Here is a 15,110-nt window from a genome sequence, read left to right on the forward strand (position 1 = left end):
CACCTAAATCTCACCTGCTGTAACTTGAGGGAGCTTGCTCTTGTTCTGCACTTGCCACCTGGGGGAAAAGACAGACAGAGCCCCAGCTTGCTCCACCCTCCTTTCAGGGATTTGTAGAGTGCCAAGGTCCTCCCTGAGCTTTTTCTCCAGGCTGAATCCTCCCAATTCCATCAGTTGCTCCTTATCAAACTTCTGCTTCAGGTCCTTCCCCAGCTCCCCTGTCCTCCTGTGTCCCCAGGGAAGGGCAGCCCAGCCCAGTCCCCACTGAGCAGCCCCAGTGGGACCAGGCACCTGCATGGCAGAAAAAGGGTGCTTTTCTCCTCCCATTTCCTTTTTATTAATGAGCATTAATGAAATGACATCCCTCTCCTGTGGCATGTCATTTAAGGGCTGTGGCTTGATGGAAGCCAGCTCCTCATGGTCCTCATTGAGAGGACCTCATTGTCCCACAGCAGACATTGCTGTGTAGGGAGTAAAGATGTCACCTGAGCACTGGTGGCTTTAGAGCAGGAGGGAACATGGACAAGCCCTTGGCTGGCACTGAAACAGCTGCCAGTGATGGGAACAGGGTGAGAAGGGAGGTAGAAAACTGCCCACCACCCCAGGGCTTCTTCCAGGGCACAGTCACAGCACAGCATCACTGCCTTTGTGCCCCTCAGCTCCTGCTGTGTCAGGGACACAGCTGGGTCACACTCCTGAATAAGGGACACAGCTGGGACACACTCCTGTCTCAGCTCACACCTTCCTTGGCTGCCATGGAGCCCCTGAGGCCCCTCCAGCCTCCTCCCCACCAGCCTGGGCACCTCAAGGGATGCCAGCCCAGCAGGCACCAGGACAAGGAGGGGCCTCTGGTGCTGTGGGTGACAGAGAAGCAGCTCAGAGGGACCTGGTTTATATCCATGGTAATGCAAAGGGAGCAACCACCATGCCCAAGGAGCTCAGGAAATGGAGCCCAGCCTCTTCCTGGGACAAAGTTTAAAGTTTTATACTGCTCTGTGGTGGAAGAGAACATCATCTCTACCTTTGGTAATGTGATCACCTTTACAGGTGTTGGATTGATCACACAAGATCTCCAAGTGAAAAGACTTAAAAAAAAAAAGCTCATGAACTGGTACAGGAAAATAACTGAGCCACTTGAGATAAATTATTGCACTGCAGTAGGAAGGAAAAGGAACTTGATGTTCAACCAGACGCTTAAACTTCCTCTTATAATCTCTTTTGTTTCCTTATAACTTTCAGTGCTTTTTTCATCTTTGCTGTCACTGTCTTAACAACATGGCCATTATCAGATTGGAGCTCTCCACTGAACCATCAGGGTCTGTAAGAAATTACCCTGGGCACGAGATCTCTGTCCTTGTACTGCACTGCAAATTCACATCCCATTGACTCTTTTCAGCCATGTCCAGGTCTTTTAGCATTACTGGTTCTAAGCTTGATGGGAGTTTGTTAATATCAGTTGACTTGCTGGATTCTGCCAAAATCAGGAGGCTCTTGGTGGAAGGAAAACCCAGGATGAGAATGAAAGGTGCTGTATTTCCAAAATGTAACAAGAGAGATGCCAAAAGATGGAAAAACCCATTTCTGCTGCCTCCTGAGACTGCTGACCCAAAGCCTGTGCTCTTCAAGAGCCCAGCCCTGACTCCCAAGAACACAAACCCTTTAAAGATCCTGTAAAAATGTGTGGACTGAGGTGCAGACTTCAAAATCTTTGCAGAAGAAAGGCTCCATGGAAGCACAGTTGCAAAGAGCCTAGAGCATTTCTCAGGAAAAGGAAATAAAATTCAACCAAAACTGATTTAAAGCAGCTCATCTTTTAATTGGTGCAGACACAATTTTTCTGGTTGTACACAAGTTCCTGTGCTCCTCTGTGAAGGGATGAGCTCTACAAACTTTTCTCAAGAAAATTAAGAAGCAAATGACTCGGGAAGCCAAAGTCAAGCTGCACAATTACATATCCCTAAAAAGTGGGGAGAGAACAGAAAATATTCTTTTAGTTCTTGCCACAATCCCAAAAGGGCTTTGAGAGCTGGGTAGGTCTGAGCTCTGCTTACCTCTCTGGTAATGATCTCAGGGTTTATGATGTCAAAGAGATCAAGCCTTTTGCTGTTCAGCAGGGAGGTCAGAGCTGATCCAATACCTGTGGAAGCAAACCCATCCAGTTACAGGGATGTCCATCCTGGATTGCTGCTGCTAATTGTGCCCCAATGTCCCACGACCTTCAGCCTGACAGAAAGCTCACTTTTCCTTTCTCCCAGCCACTTACATGGGGTGCCTCATTCCCCCAGTGCATCCAGCAGAATTTTCAAACAGCTTTCAACAGAAATTCAAACCACAAATGTGGTTCCATCCCTTCCCAGTTATATTATTAATGTGTTTTTTTTCAGTGCTCAGGTTTAGGAGATCTGATGTTAGACAATTTGTGGAGCAGGCTGGCACTTCCCCAAAGGAAAACTCACTTGAAGTTACTTCTGGAATGCCAGCAGCCAAGATCATATTCTGCAGGAAGCTTTGTATGGATGGGTCCTCCTGAAAACCAGAAAATTCATACAAAAATGCTTTAAAAGACATTGTTTAGCCTCAAATGGCTTAGAGAATGCTTTTTTTAGGACTTACCCCACTTGGATCAGCTGTGCATTTAAACACTTTAATCACTACACTGAAGGGAAGGGGAAAAAAGGGGAAGAAAAGTCACTTTGTGCTGCTTTTAAACATGGGCCAAAAGAGGCAACTCCCAAGAGAGCACAGGACCAACCTGGAGTCCACAGGCTGCAAAATGAGTTTCTTGTCTGCATAGGTAGCCTGGATGGTGGCTGTGATTTCCTGCAGAGAGAAGAACAGCAGGTTCAGGCATAGCTTTATAGCAAGGAGCTGCATTTGGACATTTTGGGTTGTTTTCTAGGGTTTAACATCCTTTTGGCCTTGCCTCCAGGTGTTGCTAGAGAAGGGCAGCACTTTCCTTCTCCCTTTGCATGCATTAAACTCCCCCCTCATGCCCTCAGCCTCGAGAGCTGCAGGCTGGCTCATCCACTGCATTTGGGCTATTTTGGAATCCTGCACAAGGATGGAAATGGCTTTGTAGGGTGTTCTTTCCCAGTGAAATCCATCTCAACATCTCACTGGATGTAGAGAGAACAGCCTCAGGGCTGCCACAGGTAATCAATGCAATGCAAACCAAATTAAAAAAAGAAAGCAGTCTCTGAATTCTGGCCACTTGGGCTCATTGTCTTGCTGTTGTCTGCATGTAAACACTCATTTAAGAGGAACATTTTGTGATGCAGTTGCAGATCACAACCAGAGTTTTGGCAGTCCAGGAGCAGATCTCATCCTAGGAGCCACAATCTTGGGGATCCCCTCTAGTCCAGTGTTTCTGTAATCCTTGAAATGTATTCAAGATTCCATTTGGGGCATAAGAAACAGCCATGCATATTTCCTCTAACACCTTGCTAACATGGGATACTTGCTGAGGGAATTATTCTCAGCTGTGGTTAAACCTTTACAATTGAGTGTGCCCAACCCACGGGCAGGGATTTGGGCTGGTTTTGTGTCTGTCTCAGCCCACAGCTACAAGACTGGACAAACACACTGCTTTCCTGTGATGTTAACCTGACAGGGAAGCTGTTGGCATTTCTTTCTTCTGCTTCTTTAGATTCACTGTAAAGCAGTTTGGGGTGAAACACAGTGTAATCAGGACCCTTCACACAGGCTCACATAGAGAAAAAGTTCTATTTTGAGCTCCACATTCTTCAGAGCTTCTTCTCCATTTCTGACACAGCTGTACTCTTAGTGTGGAGCTAGAATTTGGGTACAAGGAGAATTCAAAATAATTACATTCCATGGTGTCTTCACTTTCTCCTAAAACATCTCAGTGGCATTACCCTGTGTCAGAGAAATGTTAATGGGGCTTCTCAGAGCTTTCTGCTGCTTTGACCACCTTGCACACCGACAGTGGGTCACTGTCACCATTTCCAGCCTCAAAGGCCACAGGAACACATGGGAGTGTCAAAATAAACTGATTTACCTTCTCCCCCTGCCCTGGGTTACCCACCCACCCTTGCCAAAGGGCTCCTTGCACACCAGGGATGGTGCTGGCCTGGACAGAGCCTGTCCCAAGCTCTTCAGAGCCAGGAGGTGCCAGAACTGACCTTCTCCATGTACAGGGCCACCAGGGGCTCCTCTCCTGCCAGCAGGATTCTGATCTCCACTGCTACCAAGGACCTCACAATGGTCCCTTCGGGCTGGAAGGAAATCTGGGGCTGGCTGAGACTCCACACCTTGGCCACAGAGTCATTGTAGGAGGTGCCTTGGAAAATCTGAATAAGGAGCAGAAGTTGAGTCAGGCTTTTCCCACACCAATTTCATGCCAGCTGGTCACACAGCTGCATTCCTTTTGCTGTCCCCAGGTCCTCCTTCTGTTCACCCAAGCACAGTTACTCTGCCAGGTTTCAGGGAAACTGGAAACCAGCATGGAAGATGGAGAAATTCCCTTTGCAAAGCGCAACTGCTTCTCCATCAGCCCCTCTTTTCCTCCTCTGGCCCATCCAAGACTCAGATTGCCCAGGGAAGGACCCAAGTTGTTATAATGCAACAGAATTAATCTCTAATTCCCTCATTTGGCATGCAATGCTCTGAATAGGACAAAAAGTTACCATCTGCACTGCCTTCCTCTGCACTTCTGAGTCTTCCATCTCAAACAGCTCCTTCAGAAACGAACCAGAAAGAGATTGTGAAGAAACAAAAGGTTGTGGTTGCTCCTGGGGGCTGTGCCCAGGGCAGGACAGGGCTGAGCTCCCCCAGCTCCCTCCCTGTTTCCATCCCAGTGATCCCCCAGAAAATCACATCCCTCTACAATTCAGCAGACAAGTTTCCTATCAGCTGCTGCTATCCCTCCAAGGAATAACTCTGCCCTCTTGGTAAGAGGGCACCAATTCCAGGACCACATGAAGTGACTGACTGGAGATTTCCACCTTCTACAGAAACCAGCTCTCACTAAAACACAGCATTTAGTGAATTGTTCACTTTCTCCCCAAAATGTGATGTATGGGGCAAGGAGGGCACCCCTGTGGGACTGACCTGGAGTTTCTCCCCTCTGAGGCTCAGCACCAGCTGCCCCTCCAGGAAGGCTGCAGCAGCCAGGGAGCTGAGGCTGTGCTCGGACAGCCAGAAGTAAAGCATCCTGGACTCAGTCAGCAGGGATGGGGAGAAAACAGAGTCACTGAGCCTGCTGGAGCTGTTCCTGTACAGCACAATGCCCTGGGAAGGAAAACAGGGGGGTTGGCCACAGCCAGCAGCAGGGGGACAGGAGAAAAGCCGACACCTGTGTGACAGTGTTCACAAGGGTCCCAGGAAGAGGGGAGAGATGAGGATCTGACTCCATGTTTCAGAAGGCTGATTTATTATTTTATGATATATATTACATTAAAACTATTCTAAAAGAATAGAAGAAAGGATTTCATCAGAAGGCTAGCTAAGAATAGAATAGGAAAGAATGATAACAAAAGCTTCTGTCTCAGACAGAGAGTCCAAGCCAGCTCACTGTGATTGGCCATTAATTAGAAACAACTCTTTGAGACCAATCCCAGATGCACCTGTTGCATTCCACAGCAGCAGATAACCACTGCTTACATTTTGCTCCTGAGGCCTCTCAGCTTCTCAGGAGGAAAAATCCTAAGGAAAGGATTTTCATAAAAGATGTCTGTGACAGTCCTGCATTGCCATGGCAAGGCAAGGCCTGGCTGGATGCAGCACAGCCCCACAAAACCAGCCCCTCCAAGCCCTGCAGAGCACAGCGTGGCCAGAAAACCTTTGGTGTCTGAGCAGCCTGGGGTATTTTAGGGTTCCTTTACCTTGTGGTAGGACTCTATGTATGTTGCTTTTATGACAGGATCTGATGCAAGGGAGATATCGACAGCGATGTCCCCGTCCCGGACAAAATTGGCTGCAGGAAAAACACAAAAACCTCACAGAAACAGGACCTTAAACAGGGCTTGGGACAGTCAAAAGAGGGCTTGTGACAGTCACTTTTAGGGCTGGGTGCAGGGGGTGACAGGGGTGTTATGAGGAACACAGGGTGGGACAAGGGTTCCCGCTCCTTTGGATGCTAGCACCGACCCTGCTACAGCTCCCCGGCTCTCTTTCTTCCCTGGGAAATTTGGATAATTATGCTCGGTTTTACATTGCACTCCTTTCCCCTGATATTTGGGAGTGGGAAATCTCCAGATGGTGTACAGCCTCATGCCTAATCCTGCAGTACCTGCTCCTGTTCTAGCTAACGTTGGTCCTGCAGCATCCTGCACAGCTGATCAGTACATACTGAAGAGAAATTCTTCATCAATTGAAATGTCTTTGAATCTATGCAATCATCCTAAAAGGTCAACCTGATGCAGAAAAATCCAAACATAACTTTATTAAGGTTTATTTTGCTGCTGTCTGAGGGCTTGGGATCCCATACACATTTTTGATGGATGTGGCTACCACTCAAACATTAAAAGCTGCACATAAAAAAAGAAAGCAGAAAAACCAAGAATATTTACCTGCTAAATCAAGTATGTAATTTGTCAGTGTCTGAGCGACAGTATTTATTTCCTTGCACACCTACAGGAGGAAAAAAGGGGGGAAAATTAGGATTTTGCATGATAGAGCAGAGCTGAGCCTCATTGAGGTCTAGGGGCTGTTGGTCAGAATCCCTTGACAGCCTCAGGGTCAGCAACAGCTCTCACTTTGCCCAAGCTGCTCTTTTATTGTGGATTCCATTTATTTGTCTTATTTTTCATGAGCACTAACATGTCACTGCTGCTGTCTTGTGGACAAGAAATTGTGTGGCATGCACAGAGGGCTTCCCTCAGTCCTCAGGCTGATCTTATCTTACCTCCCTCTTGAGGACAAGCTTCAGAGTGAAGGAGATGAAATCTGTGAAGAGCTGCTTCAGCCAGCCAGGTCTGTGCAAGACAGGGAGCACAGTGAGGTCTGCACGTTTGGGTGGGTGGCATTTGGGGACAATAAATCTCAGTGTTGAAAGGGGTCAGACTCACTGCTTGTCTCCTTGGAGGTGAAGGGTGAGCTTGTGGAAAGTCAGGTAGCAGTCTGAAGCATCAGGAGCCACTTGGTCCTTTTGGCACACTGCATGGGACAAAAGGAAAAAGGAAAAAAAACAAAAATTAGCTGATTTGTTACTGAGAGGAGAAGGCAGAGTGCCCTTTGCAGAGACTGCAGTGTGACAGGGTTCACAGGGGTCTTAGGATGAGGGAAGAGACAAGGATCTGACTCCATATTTCAGAAGGCTTTATTATTTTATGATATATATTACATTAAAACTATACTAAAAGTATAGAAGAAAAGGTTCTCAGAAGGCCAGCTAAGCTAAGAATAGAATAGAATGAATAACAAAGGCAGCTGTCCCAGACTCTCTGTCCAAGCCAGCTGGGCTGTGATTGGCCATAATTTTATAAACATCCACATGAGACCAATCACAGATGCACCTGTTGCATTCCACAGCAGCAGATAACCATTGTTTACATTTTGTCCCTGAGACCTCTCAGCTTCTCAGGAAGAAAAAATCCCAAAGAAAGGATTTTCATAAAAAGATGTCTGTGACACTGCAGGAGCTGGAGCAGGGCACCACTGCAGAGGGCTCCCCACATCCCAGGGATGCTTCCAAAAGATTCCAGACCCTGCCAGGTCGGGGCAGGTGGGGCTGCCCTGCACCTGGATGGTTTCTGCTCACAGCTCCAGCTGAGCTGCTCTGCCAGGCACCTTCTTCATCTGGATACCTGCCAGCTGCCCTGGCTCCTGCCAGCAGGGATCAGCTGTCCCCTGACATGACAGTGCATGCAACCCACAAACCAGAGTGGGGAGGAAATTTATTCCTATTGCAAAATGTTTGGGTGTTGCAGCATACTTACTCAGATTGATATTTAGCTGGAGGTCAATGGAAGACTCAATTTCAAAATCAACTGAATGGAAAAGCTGCAAGCTGTAATGGCAGAAGAGGGGACATTGAGGAACCTGGGCCAGGAGCAGCTTCTCCCTGAGAGATGTGGATTTTATAACACCTCTCACAGCTGTCCTGGCACTGCAATGGGCCAACCCCCAGCACACCCCAGCCCATCCCACACACTCTGGCTTTAAATCATTGCAAGCTCCTGCCTTAGTGGCACTTTGGAGCATTAACCCGTCCTTTTTTTTACCCACTCAGAGTTTACAGAGCAACACAGCAGAGAGACTCAGTCAGCTCCTGTGCTTTGGCCACCTGGTCTTGTCATGCAAGGAGAGGACAGAAAGGCAGAAAGCAAGAAGGGGCTGAGAAGCATTGCTGGAGTATAAAATCCTGTCTCAGGCAGTCATCAATGGCCAGAGAGACTGAGGAGAGCAGCCCCACTTGGGCTTTGCCACAGTGCCAGGGGCAGCAGCAGGATTGGGAGTGGAGCAGAGCAGCAGGGCTGGAAATGGAGCTCAGCAGCAGAGCTGGGAGTGGAAATCAGCAGCAGGGCTGGGAGTGGAGCACAGCAGCAGAGCTGGGAGAGGAACTGAGCAGCTCCAGCCCCATGCGCCAGTGCCAGGGGCAGCAGCAGAGCTGGAAATGAAGCTCAGCAGCAGATCTGAGAATGGAGCTCAGCAGCTCCAGCCCCATACTCACAACCAGGCCCCGGCGTAGCCGTAGGTCAGAGTCCCTTTGAACAAGGCTGTCACGTTCCTGATGGAGATGTGGATGGCATTGTCCTCCTTGAGCTCCACCTCGCTCCTCTCGATGGACAAGTCATTGACCTGGATGCTGGAAACAGCAGAGACAGAGCTTGTCCCAGCCCAGAGCTGTGTGCTGGGATTGTTTTGGGTTTGTTCCTGAGGGATGGGGTCTCTGAGGGACTCCAGGGCCAGACTCTGGAGCTTTTGCAAATCCCAGGGCCAGGGACAAGGCCAGTGACTGTGATGCTTGTGCTCAGCCTTGGTGCACTGTGCAATGTTTGGATACAAGGTTTTGGGATGATTTAAACAGGAAACAGGGAACAATGCAACCCTGTTTTGTTGCAGTGCTCTGTGCAGCCGTGGTCATGGCAGGAAGTCTGTTCTGTGAGTGCAGAATTTGTTCTGTGGGTACACCCCTGGGTTTGTGCTCCCCAAATAAAAGTGAATAACACAGCAACATTCAGCCTGGTTTGTCACAAACACAGCCAAGTGACATCCTGCTGACAGGGCTGGCTCTGGCACCCTGATGGCTCCCCTCTGCCTCTCCATGTGCCTTGGGCACCATCTGCTATCGGTGGCCACAGGGACATTACTCCCCATCCCCATTGTCAGAAATGAGCTCTACACGCTGCCTTCCCACTCAGCTGGAAAAATAAATAACTCTAAAATAACACATTAGCAGCCTAAACCTTAACATGCAAATTGTCTGTGAGGCTTAGATCCAAACCAGTGTCTGCCCCAGTGCAGAGCTTTGCTTTCCCCAGGAGCTGCTGGATCAGAGCTCCCTCCAAGGGCAGATCCTGGTCCCCTGTGTGCCCCATCCCTCCCCTGGCACAGATACAGGGACATACTCACCCACTGAGCCCATAGGCCACCCTGCCCAGCAGCCTCATGGACCTTTCCCCGGTGATGTTTGGGAACTGGGCGTTCCTGAAGGCTGCCTGGATCACCTGGGCTGTTTCCCTGTTCACTGTCCATGGAAGAAATGGCAGAGATGTCCAACTGCAATCTGTCCTGGCTGCAAAGCCAGAGCTGCTCTCTGGATTAAAGCACTGCAGAAGGCTTTTATCCAAGGCATTTGTGTTGGATTCAGGAAGCACTACAAGTAATTTCAGATTAAATTTAAAAAATTAAAATCCCTAACTGTGTCAGCTGATGGCAGCAAGGGACAGCAGCGAGTGTGGCTCGACAGCCACCAGTGGGAGCTGTCCCAGGGAGTCGTGACCAGCTTTCACACACATCAGGAGCAGATTTTGGAAAGGCAAGGCTGTGCTCATCCTTACCCCACACAAGCTGCTGACTTTACCCCAGAGCTTTGCGCTTTGTTTCTGCTTACTTGTATTGCAGTCAGCTCTGGGGGTCTACAAAGAAAAAATTCTGAAAAAGTTTCTGTGCCCATTTCCCTAATGTTACACAGCCCATTCCAGCCACAGCCTCAAGCACATCCTTGTACAGGATTTTCCCTTCCTGTCCAAAAAAAACCAGAAATACCCTCTGTTAGTTCAGCCCAGCATGAATACACCTTTCTCTGCATCTACCTCTGTCAGATGGGACAGGACAAGGTGTTCCCACCCTCACAGAAGAATTAACTTCTTCCCCCACAAAGCTCCCAAATCCTTGCAGATAACCCCACAGCAGGTGAGAACCTGTTTCACCGACCCCAAGAGATGAGATTGCAATGAGGAGAGAAATCAAGCACACATTTGTTCAAGCTCTTTCATCATGCCAAGCCCAAAGGAACAGCACTAAATCCTGTGGCTGAGGAGAGGAGATGTGAACAATTTTCAAGCTCCTTTGCCTGCTCATGCTTTAACCTGTGCTGCAGGCAGGTGCTCACACAAGAGGCAGGGAAGCAAGAACCCCCTCCCTGGGCTGATATGTCCCAGAATTCTGGCAGAGCTGGGGCAAAGGCAGCCCCAGGGAGCAGCACTTACACAGCAATGCCGCGGGCTTGGTCATCCTGCAGACGATCCCGGTGCTTCTGTAGGGAAAGGGCCCAAACTCGCAGGCTGCTGCTGCCTGGACAAGCCCCAGCAGGATGCTGAGGGTGCCCAGCACCATCCTGCCAGCCCAGCACATCCTCAGCCAGAGCAGAGAGAGCACCAAGTGATTCTGGATGGAGGCAGAGCTGCTTTCATACCCCCAGAAGAGCCCACTCGCAGCAGGACATGACCTGCTTCCTCCACTTATCAAAACCCATCACACATTTCCTAATCTTCCTATAGTTTCCTTCACACCAGCAGGACTGCACGCTGCCTTCCTCCCTCAGCAGGAGTTTGGGCTGCAGGGCTTGGTGCTGCTGCCAAGACTGCTTTAGCTCAGGACATGGACACACCAGGGTGGGTGGGAAAGGTGGAGGGAGATGGAGAGTGGAGGAGGATAAATCAAGGGAGCAGCCTCACATGCTGCCTCAAGCCACTTCAGCATTTTTAATTCATGCAGAAATATCCTTTATTTTGTATTCCTGCAGTAATTCTCCAGCAAAGCCCTGTTTGAAAGGTGCCTACATCATTCACTGATTTTACGCACACTGGGGGGAAACTGAGGCACACTCCTGGGGCAGGGGTGTTTCCTGCTCCCACTGGGTGAACCCACATCTGGAAAGCTCCAGCTTGGAATGTTTTTTGCCTCTTATCTGGGTTTGTGAACAGTTTGATTTGCCCCCATCCCACTGAGGCAGAGCTTTCCCTGCACCCAGACTCTGAGCTGCTGTTTGGGGAGCATCAGAGACCCAAGTTCACATCCAGTCCTTGTGCCACTGTCCTCCTGCACCTCTGCTGTGCTGCTGGGGCCCTCCCAACCCCAAAACAACCCCAATCACAGAACAGAGCGGGGTGATTTCACAAAGGAGGCTCACAACAGCTCCCCTGAACCTTTTTGCCAGAACAGGCTGAGGGAGAAGCACAGGTGAGAACCTGGCAGCGTTGCAGGAGCAGCGCCCTGAGCAGGGCCAGGTGCCAGGCTCCCCTCAATGCCCTGAGCAAGGCCAGGTGCCAGGCTCCCCTCAATGCCCTGAGCAGGGCCAGGTGCCAGGCTCCCCTCAATGCCCTGAGCGAGGCCAGGTGCCAGGCTCCCTCCTCATCCTCCCTGGGCAGGCTGAGCACGTTTCCTGCGGGGTCCCCGCTGTCCAGCAGCCCCCACCCTGCCGGGCTGTTTTCTTCCTGAGTTGAGAAAGTGAACGGCCTCGGGTGCCCCTCGGGAGGCACTGCCGGTCACTGACCCCAGGGAAGCCGAGCATCTGCGGCTTCCTCCGGGCTCCTGCAGCGGAGCAGTGTGGTGGCCATGCACAGACTGCCTGCTGCCAGCCCAAAGTGCTTCACAAATGAGCAGATAATTGTTGGAAACACACCGTACAAAGGCAGCAGGTGCTGGAGCAGCAGAGCTCCCACATGGCACCATCTCAGCTGCCACAGCATCCCCCTGCCTGGCCAGGAGAGCTCTGCCCAGGGCAGCTGCACAGGGCCTGGCAATGCTACAAAAGGAGTGGAATTCAAGAGGATTTAACCATCTAACAGCTCTATTTTCTGTCCTCTCAGTTTAAGGGGTGTGGGCACAGTGGCCAGTGCCTGGCATAAAGGGAATCCTGCAGGCCCCAGGGAGCCACAAGCACTCCTTAGTCCAGGGCAGCAATCCACGTCAGCGTGGAGAAAAGGGAAAATTGGCACTCAAACAACCCTGTGTCAGTCACCAGGGTAGATAAAGGCACAAAGCCCAAGACCCCAGCCCCACTGTGCTGTTCCTGGTAGATGCAGTGCATTCCCAGCCCCCCTGCCCCAGCACACTGCAGAGTCTCTGTCAGCAGAGCGCAGAGAAAAGGTGAACAGGGAACTGCTGGGCATTGACCTCCAGTGGGAACAGGAAGGCTGGAGCCTTTCTGCCTACAATAGCAAAAGCATGTGGAACACAGAGATGCTGTGAGCATCCTTGTCCTAGAGTAACCAGGCAGAGGCCAGGGCAGCAGGGACAGCAGAGCCCACCCCCCTCCCAGTGCAAGGTCAGGCTAGGACAAGTCAGGTCAGATTTAAAAGCCTAAGGAAAAGTTAATTTTGGCTAGCAGGAGGCAGGGCAGTCTTCAAACCCCAAAGAAAAGTTAAACATCCAAGCTCAAAGGGGATGCTGGAAGATGTTTTGATAAATACTTGCTGTGTAAGGCTTTATCTGGAGGCCGTGCACGCACACATGCACTCACCACCTTGCTGTGCACTGTCCTGTAACTGGGGTTGTTTTTCTCCACATTGTCCAGGGCAGAGGTACATCACAGTACTATTAATCTTTGTGCTGCATTGACCAAAACATTTGGTGTAACCCTGCAGATGCTTCCTGAGAGCTTTCCAGGTACACTGGCTGCAACCATCAGCAGGATGGGCCCAGAACACTGCCAGGGTCCAACTGCAGCTCAGCCCTGCCATGGCAGCAGGGCCAGCCCAAAGACCACTGCTTCCATCTGTCCTAGTTGTTTGTAAAATTGAGACAAATAACAATTAAACAAGATTTGTTTTATGAACTCCTTAAATCAGTTAGAGCTATGCAATGTTTGAATAGAGATTTGTGATGCCAAATGAAATTGGCATTACCTGAGTTACTCTCAAAATTTTAGAAAGCAGGAGTAACCTGGAATCCACCATCACACAATAAAGTGAGGGCACTCAACCTCAAAGAGTCTCCTTGGGTGATGTCCTGACCCCAGGGGAGGGTTCCCCCACTGCAACTCCAGATTCTCCTGAAGCCAACTCAATTCCTTCTCTTCTGTACCAGTATCATCCATAACAACCTCTAAAAAGAAAAAACAAACTGGCTCTCACAGGTGGCCCTAGGTCAGCCAGGTTTTTCACAGCTGAGGGTGCCCAGGGCAGCTGAGTTGGAGCTGGAAGTGCAGCCAGCTGCATTTCTGTGGCACTGGCAAATCCAGGATGAAAGAGCAGCAAATACAACTCTCAGTGCTACTGCGAGAAACTGGGGAAGTTCTTCAGCAGCCCAGGCCACTGAGCAGACTCAAGACATGGACCCAACATTTCCCAGGCTTTGTCCAACCCTCCCAGGCAGGCAGCTGAACATGAACTCACTGCAGGTTTGTGAGGGGCTCTCACATGAGGACTGGTTCACCCGCATGATATCACTCCATTGGAAATTCACAGCACACTGAACACTAGCAGGCATTTCAAGAGCTATTCTTGTGCAGCAGAAAGGCTGGAGGGAGGTGGTGAAGGTGCAGCTGGCACGTTTGGTAACACTGAGGAGACTCAGTTTGTGTGCACTGCTTTGCAAATGCCACCAGCCCTACAGATAGAAATGGATCACAGGACAAAGAGCAGAGAGAGGCTGTGACACTCAGCTGGGCACTGACTTCAGTGCATAAATGAAACAGCTCTTCAGAGAAAAGGGGAAACCACACACAAACAAACACAGCACCAGCTTATCTGCTCAGCAGCAGCCTCATTCTCATGAGCTTTGTGTCCCCAGAGCTGAGGACAGGACATATCCATAGTGACAAACAGGACTCGAGTGGCTCCCCAAGCAAGCAGCCTGTTAGGAGTGAGTTTCCACAACAAGAACAAAGGTGTTTGAGAACAACAGGTTGTACATTTTTGTCTGACTTGTTTCTCAGTGGGGACAGACAACTGCTCTCAGCTAGGGGCAGCTGGCAGAGAGTATCAGGGGACACACAGCAGAGGAACTGGCTGTGTCCTGCTGCTCACTTTGCCACCCTGTGGACCTTCAGAGGACTTTCACTGCCACAACCTGCCTGCTCTGCTCTCGGGAGCCCCACACAACGGTGCTGCAGCTCACAGGCAGAGCTAAACCAGCAACAGAATCAGAGCTGGAAGTGTGAGCCAAGGCAAACCCAGCCTCCTAAACCCACATGCCCCAAGGCCCCTTCTGCTCTCTCAGCTTCTGGCCCAGCAGAGGGGACAGCCTTGCTCTGGAAGATTCAAGGTTTGTTTGCCTTGTGTCTAACCTGCATTGCCTCATTTTCAGGGCCATGCCCAGTGTCATTCAGCCTCTATCCCCTTCCTTGCCATCCCTCATTGTTTACACTGCCAGCTCTCCAGGCTGAGCTGCCTCAGTTCCTTTCATGCCTCAGTTGTCACTGCTTGCTCCCAGAGGCAGCCACTGCTCAGTGACAGGGTCAGGGCCGCCCCAAACCCCCAACTCCCCACAACAGCAGACTGGCTCAGTCAGCAGTGCTTGGAACCCTCAGCCAGGCACTGCTCCCTCACAGCCCAGTGCTCCTGCCTGGGTGCACACCCCTGGCAGCTGCCTCTGCAGGATTACACAGGATTTACTTCCACATTTTGTGTCCCCTGCTGCAGTCACAGCCCTCCTCCACCCCAATGCATTCACAGAACCATTAAGGAAATCTCCTCTAAGGTCCAGGACTCTCACTGCATCTCTGCAGCAGCATTAGCTACACTTCATTAGTTTTTCAACTA

The 15,110-nt window shown here is 50.3% G+C and overlaps 1 protein-coding gene across 1 annotated transcript; it reads right to left on the reverse strand.

The window, feature by feature from the left end:
- Positions 1–1,795: 1,795 nt before the first annotated feature.
- CETP (cholesteryl ester transfer protein) lies at positions 1,796–10,781 on the reverse strand. The gene is made up of 16 exons (XM_059481505.1): positions 10,614–10,781; positions 9,535–9,649; positions 8,633–8,767; positions 7,899–7,969; positions 7,029–7,116; positions 6,866–6,935; positions 6,531–6,591; positions 5,844–5,935; positions 5,071–5,250; positions 4,647–4,697; positions 4,143–4,310; positions 2,753–2,820; positions 2,614–2,656; positions 2,457–2,526; positions 2,052–2,137; positions 1,796–1,957 (listed from the first exon to the last, which is right to left on the reverse strand). Exons 1-16 carry the CDS (start codon positions 10,756–10,758, stop codon positions 1,883–1,885), a joined length of 1,518 nt encoding a protein of 505 aa, XP_059337488.1. The 5' UTR covers positions 10,759–10,781; the 3' UTR covers positions 1,796–1,882.
- Between the last annotated feature and the right edge of the window lie 4,329 nt (positions 10,782–15,110).

The sequence above is a fragment of the Ammospiza nelsoni genome, chromosome 13 (genome assembly GCF_027579445.1).
Source record: "Ammospiza nelsoni isolate bAmmNel1 chromosome 13, bAmmNel1.pri, whole genome shotgun sequence".
NCBI classification, from domain to species: domain Eukaryota; kingdom Metazoa; phylum Chordata; class Aves; order Passeriformes; family Passerellidae; genus Ammospiza; species Ammospiza nelsoni.

Coding starts and splice junctions, on each gene's coding strand:
- CETP (XM_059481505.1), bottom strand. CDS start 10,758: ATGTGCTGGGCTGGCAGGATGGTGCTGGGCACCCTCAGCATCCTGCTG. Junction 9,650..10,613: donor CAAGCCCGCGGCATTGCTGT/GTAAGTGCTGCT, acceptor TTCCATGGACAG/TGAACAGGGAAACAGCCCAG. Junction 1,958..2,051: donor CTGAGATCATTACCAGAGAG/GTAAGCAGAGCT, acceptor CCCACTTTTTAG/GGATATGTAATTGTGCAGCT.